Below are 22166 nucleotides of genomic sequence, written 5' to 3'. Positions count from 1 at the left end.
TATGAAATAGCAACGAAAATAATGTGATGGTTGAGGGGTCACCACAACATGAGGGACTGTATTAAGGGGTCGAGGCATTAGGAAGGCTGAGAAACCCTGCTTGAATGCCCTCCACCCCTGGAGATGCAGGGAAGCCGGAGAGTGCCTGCTATTGGCGCAGAGAGAGGATGCTTGGCTCCTTCTCTTCCATCCAAAGCGAAAGTCCATCCCTCCTCCTCCTCCTCCTCCTCCTCTCTCCCCCTTCCCTTGGATGTCGTCGCCGTGACGACGCCCGGGCCTTAGTCCCGCCCCCTCCTCCCTCCCTGCCCTCCCCTCCCCTCCCTCCCTCCGGAGCATCCCAGCTCCCTGCTGCCCAGCTCCGGTGCCAGGGCCTCCCCCCGCCGGCCAGGATCCCGTGCCTGGCCCTCTCCTCCGCGCTCGGTGCCGCTCTCCCGGGCCCTCCCCTGCTGCCCGCCAAGCCCCGGGCTGGAAGACGCAGGGCAGCCTGGAAGGGGGCTCCGGCCATGGAGGGAGGCGGAGGAGGAAGAGGAGGCGGCGGAGGAGGCGAGGGAGGCGAGGGCGGAGAGGCCGGAGGGGGGTCGAGCCGGGCGCCCCCCAAGGAGGAGGAGCAGGACCCCGCCAAGGAGCCCAACCCCTTCATCCATGACCTGCGGATGAGCCGGCTGCAGAGGGCCAAGGTGAGCCTGGGATAGCATTGGGGGGGGGGTCCCGTCTTTTGGGGTGCCTCTGACAGAAGGGGAGCAAGGTTGCGGAATGATTGCTGCCTCTGGGAGGACTGGGCAGGGAGGGCTTGCTGGAGGTGCTTTCTTTTGGGGTGTCTCTATGAAAGGGAGGCTTTGCTGGAGGCCTCCTTTTGGGGGACCCCTGGAGGGAGAGGTTAGAGGGTGTCTGGAAGGAGATTGGAGGAAAGGGCTTGCTGGGGATGCTCCCTTTTGGGGTGTCTCTACAAAAAAGAGGCTTTGCTGGAGGCCTCCTTTTCGGGGACCCCTACAGGGAGAGGTTAGAGGGTGTCTGGAGGAAGATTGGAGGAAAGGGCTTGCTGGAGGTGCTTACTTTTGGGGTGTCTCTGCGAAAATGAGGTTTGCTGAAGGCCTCCTTTTGGGGGACCCCTGGAGGGAGGATATCTGGGTGGAGATTAGAGGAAAGGGCTTGCTGGGGTGCTTTCTTTTGGGGTACCTCTGTGCAAATAAAGGCAGAAGGAAAGCTTTGCCATGGGCTTTCCTTTGGGGTGCCTCTAAGAATTGGAAACGGATGGGTATGGGAATGTCTGGGGAGAGGGTATTGGAGGAAAAGGCTTGTTGGGGGTGCTTTCTTTTGGGGTATCTCTGCAAAAGGCTTTGCTGGAGGCCTCCTTTTGGGAGGACCCCTGGAAGAAGTGGGGAGGGACGGATTAGAGGGTATCTGGGGGAAATTGGAGGAAAGGGCTTGCAGGGGGGTGCTTTCTTTTGGGGTGTCTCTACAAAAAGGAGACTTTGCTGGAGGCCTCCTTTTGGGGGACCCCTGGAGGGAGTGTATCTGGGGGGAGATTGGAGGAAAGGGCTTTCTGGGGTGCTTTCTTTTGGGGTATCTCTGCAAAAAGGACACTTTGCTGGAGGCCTCCCTCTTTGGGACTCCAGGAGGGATAGGTTAGAAGGTGTCTGGAGGGAGATTGGAGGAACGGCTTACTGGGGGTGCTTTCTTTTGGGGTGCCTTTGTGCAAAGAAAGGCAGAAGGAATGCCTTGCTAGGGGCTTTGCTTTGGGGCGCCCCTGTAAGTAGTGGGAAGGGATGGGTTTGGGAATGTGTTGGGAAAGTGGAGAGGAAAGGGCTTACAGGGGGTGCTTTCTTTTTGGAGTGTCTCTGCGAAAGGGAGGCTTTGCAGAAAGCCTCCTTTTGGGGGACCCCTTGAGGGATAGGTTATAGGCGATCTAGAGGGAGAGGCAAAGGCTTACTGGGATGCTTTCTTTTGGGGTGTCTCTATGAAAAGAAGGCTTTGCTGGAGGCCTCCTTTTAGAGAGACCTGTGGAAGAAGTGGGGAGAGATGGGTTAGAGGGTATCTGGAGGGAGACTGGAGGAAAGGGCTTGCTGGGGATGCTTTCTTTTGGGGTGCCACTGTGAAAAGAAAGGCAGACGGAAAGCTTTGCTAGGGACTTTCCTTTGGGGTGTCTCTGTAAGAAGTTGGAAGGGATGGATTTGGGAATGTCTGGGGGAAGAGGGGAGGAAAGGGCTTGCTGGGGGTGCTTTCCTTTGGGTGTCCCTGTGGAAAGAAAGCTTTCTTTTGGGGTGTCTGTGCAAAGAAAGGCAGGAAAGCTTTGCAAGGGGCTTTCATTTGGGGTGTCCCTGTGCAAAGAAAGGCAGAAGGAAAGCTTTCTTTTGGGGTGTCCTTGTGCAAAGAAAAGGAGAGCTTTCTTTTGTGGTGTTTCTGTGCAAAGAAAGGCAGAAGGAAAGCTTTCTTTTGGGGTGTCCCTGTTTAAAGAAAGGCAGAAGGAAAGCTTTACTAAGGGCTTGCTTTTAGGATGCCTCTGTCATAAGCGGTGAGGAATGGGGTTTGAGGGCGCTTGCTTTTGGAGTGTTTGTGAGAAGCGTTTGCTGGGAGGCTGCTTGTTTTTGGGGTGACCTCTTATAAAAAAGGGGCTGGAAGGTTAAGTGTGTGAAGGGCATTGTAGGGAAGGGCTTTGGCATCCCCTCCCTCCCTTCCCACTGCATCCTTCCCTTTCATGACCTGCTGTAAGGAAGAGGGGCAGAAGCGGGATGTCTAGGTGGGCCCCACTTCGCCCTGCATCTGCTTGAGATGTGTCTTTCCTTTTGGGATGCCTGTATAAGGGTGCAGGAAGAGTTTGACAGAAAGGAGGGTATCTTATAGAAGGGTCTTTAGGGCTGGTTTGGCACCCCTCTGAAAAAAGAAACCCCCTTCTTTCCCTCAATGTCCTCCTGGGGGATTTTGAAGCACCTTCTTTCCAGGCCAGAAGGTGACTGTCTAAAGGGGGTCTGTAGGAAAGGGAGGCCTGTGGGGCCAAGGTGATGGGGAGGGAGAAGGCTTAAAGGTCCTGGAAGCATTTGCTGGGGGTCCTTTTGGACTGTCTTTATGAGAAGAAGGGAGAGAAGTGTTTCTTGGGAGGGTGAAGGACATTTTATGGAGGGGGTTTGGTGCTCCTTTGAGGAACCAGAGGTTGGTTCGCTGCCCCACAATTGTCACTCCTTCAATTGTAGGGCATAGTGGAACTTTGGCACCCCTTTCCCAGAGGAGAAGTGGACTAGGGGGATTGTCTGTGGGGAAACTGTGGGGGCAAGTTTGAGTTTGCAGTGGAGGGAGGAAGAGCAACGCTATCAGGCTTTTGCTGGGGTGCTTCTCTTTTTAGATGTCTCTATGAGGAGTGAGGTGGTGAAGGGTAAGGGGCAAAGGGGCATGTTCTTGGGGTGCCTCTGAGGAACTAGAATTGGAGGTTTCTTCCCCCACAAACCCTATTCCCTTCAGTGTAGGGTAATGCAAAGTTTTAGGGTTTCCTTGAGAGTCAAGAAAGAAGTTTGTGGGGTCAGAGGGGCAGCAATGGAGCAGAGGCCTTTCTGGAGTTCTTAAAGCAGGCACGGGCAAACTTTGGCCCTCCAGATGTTTTGGACTTCAACTCCCACCATTCCTAACAGCCTTAGACCCTTTCCTTTTCCCTTTCCTTTCCTGCTTAAGTGACTGAGGGGGAAAAGGAAGGGGCCTGAGGCTCTTAGGAATGGTGGGAGTTGAAGTCCACAACACCTGGAGGGCCGAAGTTTGCCCATGCCTGTCTTAGAGGCATCCTGCCTCCTATGTGTTCCTGCCTGCCATAGAGAACAAGGTGCACACAGGGGGAGTGAGGTCCTAGGGAAAATATCAGTTTTTTCTGGGGTTTCTTCTTGACCAACTTCCCCTTGGACATTGTCGTTGATTTTGTAGTCCTTTGTATTGTTTAGGGCTGACATTTCTCAAGGAAGTTTGGTTGCTACAAATGGTGATGTGAGACAGAGTGGTGTTCTCATTGGTGTCAATAATAATAATAATAATAATAATAATAATAATAATAAAGTTAAGGTTTCCCCTGACATTATGTCTAGTCGTGTCTGACTCTGGGGGGTGGTGCTCATCTCCATTTCTAATCCAAAGAGCTGGCGTTGTCCATTGACACCTCCAAGGTCATGTGGACAGCAGGACTGCATGGAGCACAATTACCTTCCCGCAGAAGCGGTACCTATTTATCTACTCACATTTGCATGTTTTTGAACTGCTAGGTTGGCAGAAGCTGGGCCTAACAGTAGGAGCTCACCCTGCTCCCTGGATTTGAACTGCTGACATTTTGGTCAGCAAGTTTATATTTATCGTGTCATCAGCAACTATACCATTGTATTACATTTCTAACAGAACAAACAAACAAACAGATTAAAAAAAACACAGGTTTTGCAAACTTGGTCAGCAAGTTCAGCAGCTCAGTGATTTAACTGAGCAATTCATCGGAATAATAGTAATAATAATAATAATAATTATTATTATTATTATTATTTCTTTATTTATATCCCGCTTTTCTCCCACACAGGACCCAAAGCGGGTTACAACATATTAAAATCATGTAAACAACTATCCATATACATTGGTAATAAGTACAAAACTTTATAAAATAAGCAGTTTAAAACAACAATAATATACATTCACGTTCTCGTGGCATCATGTTCAAATTTATGGGATGTATTTTATATTGATAGGACTGGAAGTTATGGTAAGGAAGTAAAGGATGCTATACTTCAGAGGTAGTATATATCACATGTGGGGTTGTTTTTCGTTTTGGTCCCAAGACCATTGTGTATGGGGAAGACTATAAATCTCAGAGCTGGGGTTGGGTTGGCCTTTCCATCAATAGCATCCTCATCTGGTATCCATAAAAGTCCCTTTTATGGTATGGAAGAAACATAATGGGGGCATTTTTGGTGGGGAAGGGTCACAATAGGGGGCAAATGTATCTAAACGTCTATAACACTCCTTATGTCAATGTTTGGGTGTTTTTTTCCCACAGCAGAATAGGACTGGCCCTATAAATCCTATACTAGTATATCAGGGGATAACAACAACAAGAGATAATAGGGTTTATGAGCAATACGATTTCAGGTTTGGGTGCTTTGGTGCTAAGCAAAGTAAAAATGGCCAGGGTTGCTGTGTTTTCTGGGTTGTATGGCCATGTTCCAGAAACATTCTCTCCTGATGTTTCACCTTCATCTATGGCAGGCATCCTCAGAGGTTGTGAGATCACACCTACCTTGAACAGACAAGAGTTCAGACCTCACAACTTCTGAGGATGCTTGCCATAGATGCAGGCGAAACGTCAGGAGAGAATGCTTCTAGAGCATGGCCATACAGCCCGAAAAACCTACAACAACCCAGTGATTCCAGCCATGAAAGCCTTCGACAATACAGACAAGAGTTCTTTCTCCCACCCTGGACATCCCACAAATAGATAAACCCCCCTTTCCTAGTTTCCAACAGACCTCACAACCTCTGAGGGTGCCTGCCACAGATGCAGGCGAAACATCAGGAGAGAATGTTTCTAGAACATGGCCATATAGTCCGAAAAACCTACAACAACCCAGTGATTCCAGCCATGAAAGCCTTCGACAATACAGACAAGAGTTCTTTCTCCCACCCTGGACATCCCACAAATAGATAAACCCCTTTTTCCTAGTTTCCAACAGACCTCACAACCGCTGAGGGTGCCTGCCACAGATGCAGGCGAAACATCAGGAGAGAGTGCTTCTGGAACATGGCCACACAACCCGGAAAACTCACAACAACCCCATGATTCTGGACATACAAGCCTTCGACAATACATTAAAGGGGGTTTGCTATTTATTTGGGGGCTTCTTCAGATGTATAAGGGCAGAGTGAGATCAGTAGGGGCCGCTGCAGTGTCTGAAGGGTGATTATGCAGTCCTGAACAGCTAAGGGTCAGAATGTTCTGCAGGGCAAAGCGTAGAAAGAAAATTGCATTGCAGACCGTAACCCAGGACCGTGAAGGACCTTGGGTGCCTTCAGGGGGGGAATGTAAGAAGCCTGGATTGGGAGGGAGAGATCTCTTTGTGGAGGAGTGTGTTGAGAAGCTGGCCGGTGGAAGGAGTGAGCCAGGCCTCAGTTTCCTTTGGAGTAGGGGGAGGGAAAGGGGAGAAGTCAAGCTAATGACTCTCCTTTCTGCTGCTTTGCTTTAGCCATGCGGCAAGGCAATGCTGCTGGAAGGAGGCGGAGGGAAGAAGGGAGGGAGGAAGCAGGCAGTGAAGAATGGCAGAGGCCATTCGAAGCAGGCTCAGATATCTCTGCTTCCAGGTCCTGCAGTTCGGTTCTTGCTTGGGAGTCCCACGGGAAGTGGAAGCCTAGTGGTGAGAGCAGTGGTTCTCAACCTTCCTAATGCTACGGACCCCTTAATACAGTTCCTCATGTTGTGGTGACCCCCAACCATAACATTATTTTCATTGCTACTTCATAACTGTAATTTTGCTAGTGTTATGAATCATAATGTAAATATCTGATGTGCAGGATGAATTTTCATTCATTGGCACAAATTTAAAATACTGGTGGGATTGGGGGGGGGGTTGATTTTGTCATCTGGGAGTTGTAGTTGCTGGGATTTATAGTTCACTTACAATCAAAGAGCATTCTGAACTCCACCAAGAACAGAATTAACCCAAACTTGGCACACAGACCTCCCATGACCAACAGAAAATACTGTAGGATTTGGTGGGCATTGACCTTGAATTTTGGAGTTGTAGTTCACCCACATCCAGAGACCACTGTGGACTCAAACAATGATGGATCTGGACCAAACTTGACACGAATTCCCCAATATGCCCAAATGTGAACACTGGTGGAGTTTGGAGAAAATAGACCTTGACATTTGGGAACTCTAGTTGCTGGGATTTATAGTTCACTTACAATCAAAGCACCCCTTGAACCCCACCAATGATAGAATTAGACCAAACATCCCAAACAGAATCCTCATGCCTTGAAGGGACTCAGTGGTGCAAACCTCCCTCCAGCCTCGTATGCTCTCCCTCACCCCGTATATGCCGCCACCACGCTGCCATGCGCTGAGCATGCCTGCTCTCCCCTCCCCACTTGGAGTCTCAGAAACAGCCCTCCCCTTGGCTGAGAGCCTGGCCAATCACAGCAGAGGATTCGTCATCACTTTCCGAAAAGGAAGAGCAGGACAGGCAGCGAGATCTTCAGCCTTCTCTGCCAAAGGGGTTCCAAAGACCATCAAAAATATATGTTTTCTGATGGTCTTTGGTGACTCCACTGAACCCCCCTCGCGGCCCTCCAAGGTCTCAACCCTCAGGTTGAGAAACTTTGGGTTAGGGGGAGATATGTTTTCAGTCTTTCCAAGGATCGGTTCCTTCTAACAGCCCCTTTCAATGCTTCTTTATTTGGTTTTGCAGTTGTTAGGTTCTTCCTTTCCCTGGCAACTGGTACAGAAGCAGGCAGGCTTGCTTTCTTCTCCTGCATCCTGCCTTTTGTCCTTCATCTGGTCCAGACCTCAATTCATCTCTTCCCATCACCAATAAAACTCAGTTTGAGTTTCCAAGATCTTTACAAGGGTGGTAATAACAATGTGTCCTGGAAGTCGCTTGTTCATAGGGTTTCTGGAATTCAAATTAACAACAAATACAAACTGCCGGTTAGCTTGTCCTGCTGTAGCTTTGTCATCCTGCTGTCCTTGCTGCCAGACTAGGATGCATCTACACCAGGCCTGGGCCAACTTGGGTCCTCCAGGTGTTTTGGACTTCAATTCCCACCATTCCTAACAGCCTCAGGCCCCTTCCTTTCCCCCCTCAGCCGCTTAAGCGGCTGAGGGGGGAAAGGAAAGGGCCTGAGGCTGTTAGGAATGGTGGGAATTGAAGTCCAAAACACCTGGAGAGCCCAAGTTTTCCAGGCTTGACCTAAACTGTAGACTTAATGCAGTTTGACAACACTTTAGCTGCCTGGAATCCTGGGAGTGATATTTTCTCAAAGTAGTACCAGCCCTATTTTGCAGAGGAGGCCAAAGACCTTTTAAAAACTGCAATTCCCATGACCCATGGATGTCCACGTCAAACTGCATTCATTCTACTGTGTAGATCAGGCATGGGCAAACTTTCTGACTTGGGGGCCGCATGGCGGGCCGAAGCAGGGTAGGTGGGCCAGGAGGGGGGTATTTCTCCCCTTTCTCTTTTCTTTTGGGAAACATTTGGATCCCAAAGGGTTGGGCTTGGTCAGGATGAGATGGTGGACGAGAGAGAAGAAAGTGTATCAATTACACCCTGTATTGCCTACTCCTGATATAGAATCCTAGAGCTGGAAGAGACCCCCAAGGGACATCCAGTCCAACCCCCTGTCACGCAGGAAGGCACAATCAAAGCACTCCTGATAGACAGCCTCTGCAGAAAAGCCACCAGAGGAGACTCCACCACACTCCTAGGCAAGCTATGCCACTCTCCAACAGCTCTCAGGAAGGTCTTCCTAATCTTTTCTGTCAAATCCCTTTCCCTGCCATTTGAAACCATTGCTTCATTGTGTCTTGGTCTCTAAGGTAAAAGTTTTCCCCTAATATTAAGTCCAGTCGTGTCTGACTCTTGGGGTTGGTGCTCATCTCAATTTCTAAGCCGAAGAGCCAGCATTGTCCGTAGAAACCCCCAAGGTCATATGGCCAGCATGACTGCATGAAGCTGGAGCGGTACCTATTGATCTACTCACATTTGCATGATTTCAAACTGCTAGGTTGGCAGGAGCTGGGCCTAACGACAGGAGCTCAACCTGCTCCCAGGAATCAGACCTGCAGCCTTTCAGTCAGCAAGTTCAGCAGCTCAGTGGTTTAATGCACTGTGCCACCGGGGGCTCCTGTCCTGGTTTTAGAGCAAGAGTAAGTCAGTTTTCCTCCTCCCTCCTCCTTAATGGGACACCATTTGAAATCTTGGAACATGGTTCTCATGTTCCCTCTCCACCTTCCCCGAGCTAAACATATCCTAGGAGGAAAGGAGGAAGGAAAAAGAGAAGGAAGAAAGGAAGAGAGGTGTGGAAGGGATGAAGGGAATAGAGAGGGAGCAAAGAGAGAAGGAAGGAAAGACAAAAGGGAAGAAAGGAAGGGAAGAGAATGAGAGAGTGGGAAGGAGGGAGGATAGAGGAAAGGAAAGCAGGGTGGAAGGGAAGGAAGGAGAGAGGAAAGAGGGAAGGAAGAAAAGACAAAAGGGAAAAATGAAAGGAAAGAGAATGAGGAAGTGGGAAGGAGGGAGGAAAGAGGGAAGGAAAGAAGGACAAAAGGGTAGAAGAGAAGGAAAGAGGAAAGAGAGAAGGAAGGAAAGACAAAAGGGAAGAAAAGAAAGAAAGTGAATGAGAGAGTGGGAAGGAAGGAGCAAAGAGGGAACAAAAGAAGGATGAAAGGGTGGAAGAGAAAGAAGGAGAGAGGAAAGAGAGAAGGTAGGAAAGACAAAGGGGAAGAAAGGAAGGAAAGAGTATGAGAGAGTGGGAAGGAGGGAGGAAAGAGGGAAGGAAAGAAGGACCAAAGGGTGGAAGGGAAGGAAGGAGAGAGGAAAGAGAGAAGGAAAGAAAGACAAAAGGGAAGAATGGAAGGAAAGAGAATGAGAGAGTGGGAAGGAGGGAGGGAAGAGGGAAGGAAAGAAGGACGAAAGGGTGGAAGGGAAGGAAGGACAGAGGAAAGAGAGAAGGAAAGAAAGACAAAAGGGAAGAAAGGAAGGAAAGAGAATGAGAGAATGGGAAGGAGGGAGGGAGGAAAGAGAGAAGGAAAGAAGGACGAAAGGGTAGAAGAGAAGGAAGGAGAGAGGAGAGAGAGAAGGAAGGAAAGACAGAAGGGAAGAAAGGAAGGAAAGAGAGAGTGAGAAGGAGGGAGGAAAGAGGGAAGGAAAGAAGGGTGGAAAGGAAGGAAGGAGTGAGGGTGAAAGAGGAAGGCAGGGAAAGAGAGAAGGAAGGAAGGATAGGATGATGAGAAAAAGAGAGTGAGGGCCTGAGAAAAGAGCCTAAGGAGCCGCATCTGGCCCCTATTAATATATAATATTAATATTGTGCTATGATAATAATATAATATATTGTATTTACCTTTTACTTGTAAGCCGCTCTGAGTCCCCTTCAGGGTGAGAAGGGTGGCATATAAATGTCATCAATAAATAAATAAATAAATAAATGTGTCCTAAGAGCCTCAAGAACCTATTAGTTGAACTTGACATGAATACATCTTGCTAAGAAAAGGCTGTGTTGGGTTGCCTTAGTTTTTAGAGCCAACTTAACATGATAGTTTGAACATTTATGGGAAATTAGGGTTCAAAAACTTTTGTCAGTGCTGTAAATCCACTGAGTGACCTTGGGCAAATCAGTCTCCGAGGAAGGCTATGAACACCCTAAGGATCAGCCAAAAACAATTAGGGAGGGACAGCAATTTCCTTCTTAGCTTCAAGGAAAGACTAATGAATTGAGATCCCCCTGGGGTTATGGGAAGCAGAAGTCATAAGAGAGATTTATTCTATTATCCAAGCAGAGATATGTTACCTCTTTTTTTAGTCATTACAACTCCAATAATTCACCAGCCAGTGGTAGCAGGCTGTGCATTCTGGGAGTTTCAGGGCAGGAAAAGGGATCTTTGCCCCTTTTTTGCATGTACTCAAGTCTTGCATATAACCAGGAAATAACATGTTCAGCCTCAAGTCCGTAAGAGTGGTTGGTCTGCATTCTGAATGTCATCCATAGCAAGGAGAATGGATGAGCCTTCTTGTGAAATGCAAGAATAAGCGTTTACCCAAGGAAACGAAAGGGCAGCAGATTGGTCACGGTTGAAAGAAAGTACTTCACACTGAACATTTCTTCATTTTTCAGAAAATTCAAACCAAGCCTTTCTCGCAATGAGCTCAAGCTAATATAGTTGGAAGTAGGTCAAGCTTGGAGAGAGTGATTTGACCAAGGTCAAGCAGTGAGTTCTACGGCTGAGGGTGTATCTACACTCTGGAATTAATGCAGTTTGGCACTAATTTAATGCTGTGGAATCTTGGAAGTTGTAGTTTAACAAGGTATTTACCTTTCTCTACCATAGTAGCTAGGTGACACGGGAAAAAAAAAACTGGGAATTGTAGTCTGGGCTGGATCACATGGATTAATGACCTGATCCAGAGTTATATAACCAGACTAGAGTTTAGCACAGCTGGTTAATCACCAGCGGCAATAGATCTTACTAATCCAAAGTTTGGCTGTTCGAAGCCTGGGTTGGGGTGAGCACCTGACCTTCAGCCCAGCTTACTATCTACCTAAGCATAGAATCATAGAATCAAAGAGTTGGAAGAGACCTCATGGGCCATCCAGTCCAACCCCCTGCCAAGAAGCAGGAATTTTGCATTCAAATCACCCTTGACAGATGGCCATCCAGCCTCTGTTTAAAAGCTTCCAAAGAAGGAGCCTCCACCACACTCCGGGACAGAGAGTTCCACTGCTGAACGGCTCTCACAGTCAGGAAATTCTTTCTCATGTTCAGATGGAATCTTCTTTCTTGTAGTTTGAAGCCATTGTTTCATGTCCTAGTCTCCAAGGAAGCAGAAAAAAAGCTTGCTCCCTCCTCCCTGTGGCTTCCTCTCACATATTTATACATGGCTATCATATCTCCTCTCAGCCTTCTCCTCTTCAGGCTAAACATGCCCAGCTCCTTAAGCCGCTCCTCATAGGGCTTGTCCTCCAGACCCAGTTCGAAAACAGCTGTGAGCTGTGAGTAGAAAAATTAGGCAGCACTTAAGCGGGGAGGTATTTTACGGCACCATAAAGGAAATACCAAAAATGCCGGCAATCAAAGGAAGGAGGAAGTCTGTAACCAATGGCTCTTCATTATAGAAGATGGAGCAACAGCACCCCCCTATGGCTGGAATGGAGCACAACCTCCAGGACATTGAAGCTGGGAAAAATGCTTTATATACCTCTAATCTGTTGTCCGTCCTGTCTGTTTAATGGCATTGAATGTTTGCTGTGTATGTATTCTTCAATCTGCCCTGAGTCTCCTTTGGGGTGAGAAGGGCAGAATATAAATGAGGTAAATAAATAAATAAATGCATTCCACTTTGTCTCCCAAATAAGAATTCTGCCCTTAATTTTCCTTAAGTCCCCCAACTTCTAGTAATAACTTCATAATTCAGTCCATTTAAAAATAGACTTATCTGAGGAAAGGGGCAGGCAAAGTTACCAAGGGAATGTGAACACAATAAATATAAGGGTTCTGTTGTTTTCAAGGTCTCGCTTTAGCTATGCTAGAGGCAAATTGCCTGTGATCAAATCTTGCCAAGAAAACCCTGTGATAGGTTCGCCTTCGGGTTGCCGTACGTCAGAAAGGATTTGAAGGCACACAACAACAACAATTTGGGAAGTAATACTGTTATTTTTAGCAGCAGTGACCTCATTTTCCCCTTCCCCATAGCTATACTCCTGGCTTGTCCTCACCAGGAATGCTATGTCCAGTTCTGGGCATCACATTTCGGGAAAGATCGTGTCAAGCTGGAAAGTGTCCAGGGAAGAGGGACCAAAATGACCAAAGTCTGGAAACCAAGTCCTATGAGGAGCGGCTTGAGGAGCTGGGTACGTTTAGCCCAGAGAAGAGAAGGTTGAACAGTGGGTTGTTGTAGGTTTTTTTGGGCTGTATGGCTGTGTTCTAGAAGCATTCTCTCCTGATGTTTCGCCTGCATCTGTGGCAGGCATCCTCAGAGGTTGTGAGGTCCTCACAACCTCTGAGGATGCCTGCCATAGATGCAGGCGAAACGTCAGGAGAGAATGCTTCTAGAACATGGCCATACAGCCCAAAAAACCTACAACAACCCAGTGATTCTGGCCATGAAAGCCTTTGACAATACATTGTAGGGTTGTTGTAGGTTTTTCGGGCTATAGGCCCGTGTTCTAGAAGCATTCTCTCCTGATGTTTCGCCTGCATCTATGGCAAGCGTCTTCAGAGGTTGTGAGGTCAACCCAGTCATTCCAGCCATGAAAGCCTTCAACAATACATTAAAGGTTGAACATGTTAGCTGTGTTTAAATATTTGAAAGGATGTCATACTAAAGTTGGAACAATTTTTGTTTTCTGATATTTCAGAGACTGAGATGTGGAGCAGTTGATTCAAAATATAGGGAAAAAAATTCCACCTAAACATTTGGAAGAACTTCTTGACAATGAGATCTATTCAACAGTGGAATATGCTGTCTTAGAGTGTAGTAGGAGTCTATGGCCCTTTCTATACTGCCATATAATCCATATTTTATTTATCGTGTCAGAAGCAAATTGTGAATATAGTTACAAGGCATACAAAAACCACTTACAAAGTTAAAAGTTTGGCATTGCACTATATTTCCTTTGACCGCTTGGAATGCCTCTGGTGTGGCTGTGAGAAGGTCCTCCATTGTGCATGTGGCAGGTCTCAGGCTGCATTGTAGTAGGTGGTCTGTGGTTTGCTCTCCTCCACACTTGAATGTTGTGGACTCCACTTTGTGGGCCCATTTCTTAAGGTTGGCTCTGCATCTCGTGGTGCCAGAGCGCAGTCTGTTCAGCGCTTTCCAAGTTGACCAGTCTCCTGTGTGCCCAGGAAGGAGTTTTGCATTTGGTCTAAGCCACTGGTTGAAGTTCCAGGTTTTAGCCTGCCACTTTTGGACTCACGCTTGCTGAGGTGTTTTTGCGAGTATCTCTGTAGATCTTAGGAAGCTATTTCTTGATTTAAGGCATTGGCATGCTGGCTGATATCCAAAAAGAGGATGGGTCGGAGATGTCAATGCCTTGGTCCTTTCATTATAGGCTGCTACTCCTCGACAGATGTCAGGTGGTGCAATAACATCTAAACAGTATAATTTCTCAAGCGGTTTAGGGCATAGAATCCTGTGATAATGCGGCATGTCCCATTAAGAGCCATGTCCACTGTTTTAATGTGGGTTGATGTATTCCACACTGGGCATGTGTATGCAGTAGCAGAGTAGCAAAGCGCAAAAGCAGATGTCTTCACTGTGTCTGGTTGTGATCCCCAAGTTGTGCCAGTCGGCTTTTGTATAATATTGTTTCTCGCACTCACTTTTTTGCTTGATATTCAAGCAGTGCTTCTTGTAGGTTAGAACATGGTCCAGCGTAACTCCCAGGCATTTTGGTGTGCTGCAATGCTCCAGTGGGATTTCTTCCCAGGTCATCCTCAAAGCTTGAGATGCTTGTCTGTTCTTAAGGTGAAAAGCAACCATCTGTGCTTTAGATGGATTAGGAATCAACTGGTTTTCTTTGCAATAGGCAGTAAGAGCACCTGAAGCGTCAGAGAGCATCTGTTCAACCATTTCAAAGCTCCCTGCTTGGACAGTGATGGCACGATCGTCAACATAGATGAAACTCTATGCTTTTCTGCTTTGATATTTTGTGTTGTATGACTGTGTGGAATGGCCCTGGATATGGTTGTGATCCCCAGGTTATGCCAGATCTTCGTTGAGTCTACACTGCCATTTAGGTGCCACTGGTGGTGCAGTAGGTTAAACCGCTGAGCTGCTGAACTTCCTGACTGAAAGGTCAGTGGTTTGAATTCATAGAGCAGGGTGAGCTCCTGCTGTTAGCCCCAGCTTCTGCCTACCTAGCAGTTCGAAAACATGCAAATGGCGGAAACGTAATGACACTCCATGCAGTCATGCTGGCTACATGGCTTTGGAGGCATCTATGGACAATGTTGGCTCTTCAACTTAGAAATGGAGATGAGCACCACCCTCCAGTGTTGGACATGACTGGACTTAATGTCAAGGGGAAACCTTTACCTTTACCTTACACTGTCATATAATAAAACTTTATTTATTTTCCACCTTATCTCCCCAGAGGGGTTTAAAGCAGATTTGAGTCACAAAAAGGCAAACATTTAATGCCTGTTCAATTCCCGTTCATATAATCCAGTTCAAATCTGGATTTTATATGGCAGTGTAGATAGGGCCTATATCACTGAAGTTTTTAAGCATAGCATCTGTTGGGAGTGCTTTGGGTATTCCTGAATGGCAGAGGATTGGGCTGGATGTCCTTTGGGGTCTCTTCCAACTCTTCCAAGCTCCACTGGCTGCCGGTTCAGTTCCGAGCCCAATTCAAGGTGCTGGTCTTGACCTATAAAACCCTGTACGGTTCCGGTCCAGCGTATCTGTCCGAACGTATCTCCCTCTACGTCCCACCACGGAATTTAAGATCATCTGAGGGGGCCCTGCTCTCGACTCCACCGCTTTCTCAAGCAAGGCTGGTGGGGACGAGGAGCAGGGCCTTCTCAGTGGTGGCCCCCCACCTGTGGAACTCACTCCCAGTGGATATCAGGGCATCGACATCACTCCTGTCCTTTAGGAGAAAGACAAAGACGTGGTTGTGGGACCAGGCCTTCGGGCAGTCTGCTAACTAGATAGGACAACCAGGCAATTAGGACCGGCAGGACTGATATATGTGGACTGATAAATGTGGAAGAAAACTCTGAACCATGAGATAGCGAACACTGACTGGCAAGAAGGAAGAAGTGGTTGTATCGGTTTGTATGAAATTTTACTGGTTTTATTGGTTTTAACGGTTTTAGATGCAATGTATTGTTGTTGTTGTTGTTTGCTAATTTGTTATTTTGTTTTATTGCTTATTATTGTGTATTATGTATGCTATGGGCATCGAATTGTGCCTTGGATGTGTAAGCCGCCCTGAGTCCCCTTCGGGGTGAGAAGGGCGGGGTAAAAGTAAACCAAATAAATAAATAAATAAATTTGATCCTTATTACATTTCTGATGTTCGGTTGCCTCAATGAAGACTCGAGCTCTTTTAGAACAATTAAAAGTCCTAAAAGTCGAAATTATGTTCTTGATGCCTTCGGAGGGTGCATCGGTTCCATCCCAAGAGCTTGTGACATGGTTTAATGTCCTAGATAAGTGGATGCCAGGCCTCAGAACTCCTTTGACCTACCTCTAAGGTGTTATTTTCAGTCTGAAATGTATTTCTCGATGCTAATGGAGGGGCTTCTGGTTTTCTTTCAATCAGTAATTTTAAATCACGATGACTCACTAATCAAGATGGGGAAAAGGAAGAGCAGAGGCAGTTTTAAGTCAGGTTTCACATCCCTGCATTATGTATCCCCAGCGAATAAATAATGCATGCTAATTGGTTAATCTCGGCATTAAAAGTGGTTCATTTGTAACTCAATGAGTTACACTTTTTTCTGGTGTGGATGCTTTCTGCTTTGCTTGTCTTGTACTGAGTCGTTTCTCTGCTTTGTACCAATTCCTGTCCCCACTTTGGGAAAAGAAAGACCGATTCCCTCAACCTCAAAAAGACTTTTCCTCTTTGGGTTTGACAATGAAAGGTTTAGAAGTGAAAGAAGAGCAGTTGATTCGTTTCAAAAGACAGAAAGGATGTGGCCTTGTTTGCTGAAGGGGAGTAAACAGTATCTGTGGTTTGAGAACCGAAAAGAGAAAACGAAAAGAAGATTAAAAAGAGGAACATACAGACATATGAAAAGCATCATCGGAAAAGGTCAAATCCATGCTGTGATCTCGCATGCCTGAGATAATCTGTCTTTTCGGGCAGCTGCATAAATGGCCCAAGCAAGGGCTTGGTTGGCAATGCTCCTTTTTAAAACTACAGTCTCCATAATTCCCCAGCCAGCATGGCCAATGGGAGTTGTAGGTAAAGATAAAAGTTTCCCCTTGATAGTAAGTCTAGTCGTGTCCAACTCTGGAGGGTTGTGCTTATCTCCATTTCTAAGCCAAAGAGCTGGCGTTGTCCATAGACACCTCCAAGGTCATTTGGTCCAATGCATGGAGTGCTGTTACTTTTCTGCAGAAAATATGAGAAGAGTTTGGTGGACATTGACCTTGAGTTTTGGAGTTGTAGTTCACCTAAATCCAGAGACCACTGTGGACTCAAACAATGATGGATCTGGACCAAACTTGGCACAGATACTCAATATTTCCAAATGTGAACACTGGTGGAGTTTGGGAGAAATAGAGCTTGATATTTGGGAGTTGTAGTTGCTGGGATTTATAGTTCACCTACAATCAAAGAGGATTCTGAACCCCACCAATGATAGAATTGGGCCAGACTTCCCACACAGAACCCCCATGACCAACAGAAAATATTGATCTACTCACATTTGCATGTTTTTGAACTGCTAAGTTGGCAGAAGCTAGGGCTAACACCAGGAGCTCACCCTGCTCCATGGATTCGAACCACTGACCTTTCAGTCAGCAAGTTCAACAGTTCAGCGGTTTAACCTACTGCACTACCCTCTGCAGTGTAGACACATATAATCCAGATCAACGAAGATCTGACACAACCTGGGGATCACAACCATACCCAGGGCCACTCCACACAGTTATATAACACAGAATATCAAAGCAGAAAAGCATAGAGCAGTGATTCTCAACCTGGGGGTCGGGACCCCTGGAGGGGTCATGAAGCAGTGTCAGAGGAGTTGCCAAAGACCATCAGAAAACACAGTATTTTCCGTTGGTCATGGGAAGTCTGACCCAATTCTATCATGGGTGGGGTTCAGAATCCTCTTTGATTGTAGGTGAACTATAAATCCCAGGAAATACAACTCCCAAATATCAAGCTCTATTTCTCCCAAGCTCCACCAGTGTTCACATTTGGAAATACTGAGTATCTGTACCAAGTTTGGTCCAGATCCATCATTGTTTGAGTCCACAATGGTCTCTGGATTAGGTGAACTACAACTCCAAAACTCAAGGTCAATGTCCACCAAACTCTTCTCATATTTTCTGTTGGTCATGGAGTTCTGTGTGTCACATTTCGTTCAATTCCATCATTGGTGGAGTCCAGAATGCTCTTTGATTGTAGGTGAACTATAAATCCTAGCAACTACAACTCCCAAATGACTAAATCAGTACACCTCCCCCTGCAACCTCACCAGTATTCAAATTTGGGTGAATCAGGTATTTGTACCACATTTGGTCCAGCGGATGAAAATATATTCTGCATATCAGATATTTACATGATGACCCATAACAGTAGCAAAATTACAGTTTTGAAGTAGCAACGAAAATAATTTTATAGTTGGGGGTCACCACAACATGAGGAACTGTATCAAGGGGTCGTGGCATTAGGAAGGTTGAGAAACACTGGCATAGAGTTTCATCCATGGTGATGATCTTGCCATCACTGCCCAAGCAGGGAGCTTTTGAGATGGTTGAACAGAAGCTGTGGCTAACATCACACCCTGGATTTGAACCACCGACCTTTTGGTCAGCAAGATCAGCAGCTCAGCGGTTTAACCCGCTATGCCACCAGGGGCTCCAATGGGAGTTGTAGTATCCCACAAATGTATTTTTTGAAGTCTGAAGAGCCTGCCTAGGATACTACAGGGGAAGAAAGATGAGATAGCACCAAAGAAACAAGAGAAGAAATGCATAATCAATAAAACCAGGAAGACTAGGGAGAATAGAGACTTGCATTATTTTCAGATGTGTTCGTACCTATAAAGGAGATGCTGTTTCTTGGCTTTGATTTAAGTAAACCTGCATATATTGTGTGGGAAGGCTGTAAGCAGATGCCTGATCCTTTTGCTGGAGGGCAACTCAAGGCCTCTGGCTATTCCTCCCTTCTTCAAAGTCGGCACTTTTCAACCAGACTTGGAGCAGAAAGCTTTTCGAGCAAATAATGCTTTCAGACAAAGGAGTATCTAATAGGACAGGCAATGGGCAAACTTGGCTGTTAAGAATTGTGGGAGTTGGTCCAAAACACCTGGAGGGCTGAAGTTTGCCCATGCCTGCTCTATGATCTATAGTAACCTCTTCTTTCCAGTTGCATCATGAGCAATAATAATTTTTTTTTGGTCGTGTCAGGAGCGACTTGAGAAACTGCAAGTTGCTTCTGGTGTGAGAGAATTGGCCGTCTGCAAGGATGTTGCCCAGGGGACGCCCAGATGATTTGATGTTTTTATCATCCTTGTGGGAGGCTTCTCTCATGTCCCCACATGAGGAGCTGGAGCTGATAGAGGGAGCTCATCCGCCTCTCCCCGGATTCAAACCTGTGACCTGTCGGTCTTCAGTCCTGCCGGCACAGGGGTTTAACCCACTGGCCACTGGGGGCTCCAATAATAATAATAATAATAATAATAATAATAATAATAATAACAACAACAATAATATAGGCAAAAGGTAAACATTAAATGCCTAGAAACAATAAGCACAGACACACAGGTAAAGGTAAAGGCTTCCTCTTCATCTCCGGCTCAAGGGGAGGTGCTCATCTCCATTTCTAAGCCGAAGAGCCTGCGTTGTCCTAGCTCATGTGGCCAGCATGACTTCATGGAGTGTGTTTACCTTCCCGTCAAGGGGGTACCTATTGATCTACTCACATTTGCATGTTTTCGCAGGAGCTGGGGCTAACTGTGGGAACTCACCCCATCCTGCGAATTTGAATCACCAAGTTCAGCAGCTCAGCAGTTTAACCCATTGTGCCACTACAGTGCAAGAGGGTCATCAGGTTGACCACCATAGAAAAAGGAAGCTGTATAGTGCTTTGCCTGACCCAGAAGTGCTGTTATATTCTTTATAGTGACTCTGTAGTCCTTGAGGAAATTACGAGGCTTTCTTGTGCCGTGCTTATGCTTGAACTCACTGTAGAATTATCGCCGCTTGATACCATGGAGCCTCCAGTGGCGCAGTGGGTTAAACCCTTGTTCTGGCAGGACTGTAGACCGACAGGTCGCAGGTTTGAATCCAGGGAGAGCGCAGATGAGCTCCCTCTGTCAGCTCCAGTTCCCCATGCAGGGACATGAGAGAAGCCTCCCACAAGGATAGTAAAACATCAAAACATCCAGGTGGCCCCTAGGCAACGTCCTTGCAGACGGCCAATTCTCTCACCCCAGAAGCGACTTGCAGTTTCTCAAGCTGCTCCTGACACAACAAAACAAAAACAAAAAAACCATGGAATTGTGGCAGTTGTAGTTTTACAAGGCCTTGAGCTTTCTCTGAGTTGGGCCTCATCAAAGTACAACTCCCATTATTCTTCCGGCGTTGAGCTATGACAGTTAAAGTGGTGTTAAAGGCTCCATGTAAACTGGCATATAATCTGGTTTCTGAATCCAGATAATCTGTTTTGAATTGAATTATATAGGAGTGAAGACTCATATAATCCAGTTCAAAACAGATGATCTGGATTCAGAAACTGGATTATATGCCAGTGTAGATCCAGCAAACTGTAGATGTATCATCAGGGAGGACTTGGGTTTGGTTTTAAGATGAGGAAGTTCAGGAAATAAAGTTTTCTGAATTTACAAACATATGAGTCTTTCAAAAAAATATCTCTGTATCATAGTGTTTCCTAAATATTTGGGGATTGGCCTTGGGAGACATCAAATGGTTTGAGTGTTGGAAACCAGGGCTGACATTCCCATGAGAACTGACTAATATTAAAATAGCAGAGTAGAATAAAGAAGTTGGTTAATAATGCAATATTGTCATTGTATGTCTTTAAGTTGGGAGACAGGAAGTCCATTTTAATTTTATGAATATTGTTTTTAGGCAGGGCAGGGCAGGACAAGGGTGTGTTACTGGCTGTATTGGAAAATTCCCGACTTTCCAAATTGCGTAACTATAATTACATGGCTGAAAAACTAATACATATATCTATCAATATCTATATATCTATATCTATATCCATAATAAAAAAATCAAAATGTATATGTATGTGTGTGGATGGGGTGCCCACTTCTACAGATAGGCTCCTGCTTCCACAAACAGCTTTAACTCACTGTGCTGAGGAGCCACCAAAAGCCCTCCCTCCATTGAGATTGCAGGTTATAGCTAGCACCACGAACATGTAGCCCAACCCCTGCCAATGTCCTCCCCAAATACCATACTGCCCACCACCCAAGGAATGCTTTCATTCGGGGACAAATTAATCCTAGATTTTATGTGTTTCCTCCACCACAGACATCCCAATGTTTCTTACTCTCTCCATTGGTGTGGAATTTGCATGACCTCACTCACTGCCTCTCCCTTAACCCTTTCCTACTCTTTTCAACTCTTTTCAACTCTTACTGGCAGCACATGGGGTGCAGACCCAAAATTAGTAAGAACATCAGCCTTGGCCTTGTCTTACTCAACTGCCGAGTATGCCTGTCCTGTTTGGCACAAGTCTGCCCATGCAAAACAGGTAAACATAGCATTGAATGAAAAATGCAGAATAATCACAGGATGTCTTAAACCTACACCTGTTGATAAACTCTGCAAGCCAGCTCCCCCGATGTGCAAAGGGAAGTTACTGCTAAATATGAGAGAAATAAGGTTGAACACTGTGAAAGCCACTCATTGTATGGCTACCAGCCCCCTCCCAGTAGACTCAAATCAAGGAAAACCTTTATGAGAACTACCACTCCTCTTGGCGTCCCTCCAGCAACAGCAAGGGTATCCCTCTGGGCAGCTAAACCAGGAAATCCCAATTGGGTGGCCCCCCACGAGGGTCTTCCTCCAGGGCCAAACCAAGAATGGGCAACTTGGAAGTCCCTGAACAGACTCAGAAGTGGAGTGGGCAGATCAAAAGATAACCTGGCAAAATGTCACGACCTAAAAGAATCCCACACCTTGTGTGACTGTGGAGCAGAACAGACAACTCTGCATCTGTATGCTTGTCCACTATGCCCTGCTTCATGTACAGAGGAAGAATTGTTGGAGGCTACATACTTCACATGATGGAAGTTGTAGTACACCCTGCATCAAGTCAGAGTACTGTGACCCCAGACTGACAATGGACCACGACCACTTTTGGCACACAGAACCCCACAACAAAAGAAAAATTCTGAAGAGGTTTGTGGGGATTGGGGGAGGGGAGGAATTCACCTTGATTTATAGCTATTGTAGGTACTGGGATTTATATTTCACCTGCAGTCAAAGAGCACTCTGAACCCCACCAATATTTATTTATTTATCATGTCAGGAGCGAACCAAAATAGTTGTATTGCATTAAAACACAAACAAAGAAACAAAACACAAAGTTTGCAGACTTGGTATTCTATTAAATGTCCTTTGACCAGTAGCTGGCCACTTGGAGTGCCTCTGGTGTTGCTGCAAGAAGCTTCTTCATTGTGCATGTAGCTGGGCTCAGGTTGCATTGCAGTAGGTGGTCTGTGGTTTGCTCTTTTCCACACTCGCATGTCATGGATTCCACTTTGTGGCCCCATTTCTTAAGAT

General features: G+C 46.3%; 1 protein-coding gene across 2 annotated transcripts in view; it reads left to right on the top strand.

Moving 5' to 3' along the window:
- Positions 1 to 301: 301 nt before the first annotated feature.
- LPCAT4 (lysophosphatidylcholine acyltransferase 4) overlaps positions 302 to 22166 on the top strand; it is a 56365-nt gene continuing 34500 nt past the window's right edge. Inside the window, exon 1 of one of the 2 annotated variants that reach the window (XM_060780126.2) lies at positions 302 to 677. In XM_060780126.2, the coding sequence (XP_060636109.2) occupies positions 504 to 677 (174 nt within the window). In that variant the 5' untranslated portion in view covers positions 302 to 503. The remainder of the gene's footprint in view (positions 678 to 22166) is intronic. The other variant, XM_060780127.2, reaches the window with a different exon arrangement.

Source organism: Anolis sagrei, chromosome 6 (assembly GCF_037176765.1).
Source record: "Anolis sagrei isolate rAnoSag1 chromosome 6, rAnoSag1.mat, whole genome shotgun sequence".
Lineage (NCBI taxonomy): Eukaryota > Metazoa > Chordata > Lepidosauria > Squamata > Dactyloidae > Anolis > Anolis sagrei.
The sequence above is the reverse complement of the archived record's forward strand: the minus strand, read 5'-3'. Positions and strand labels throughout refer to the sequence as shown.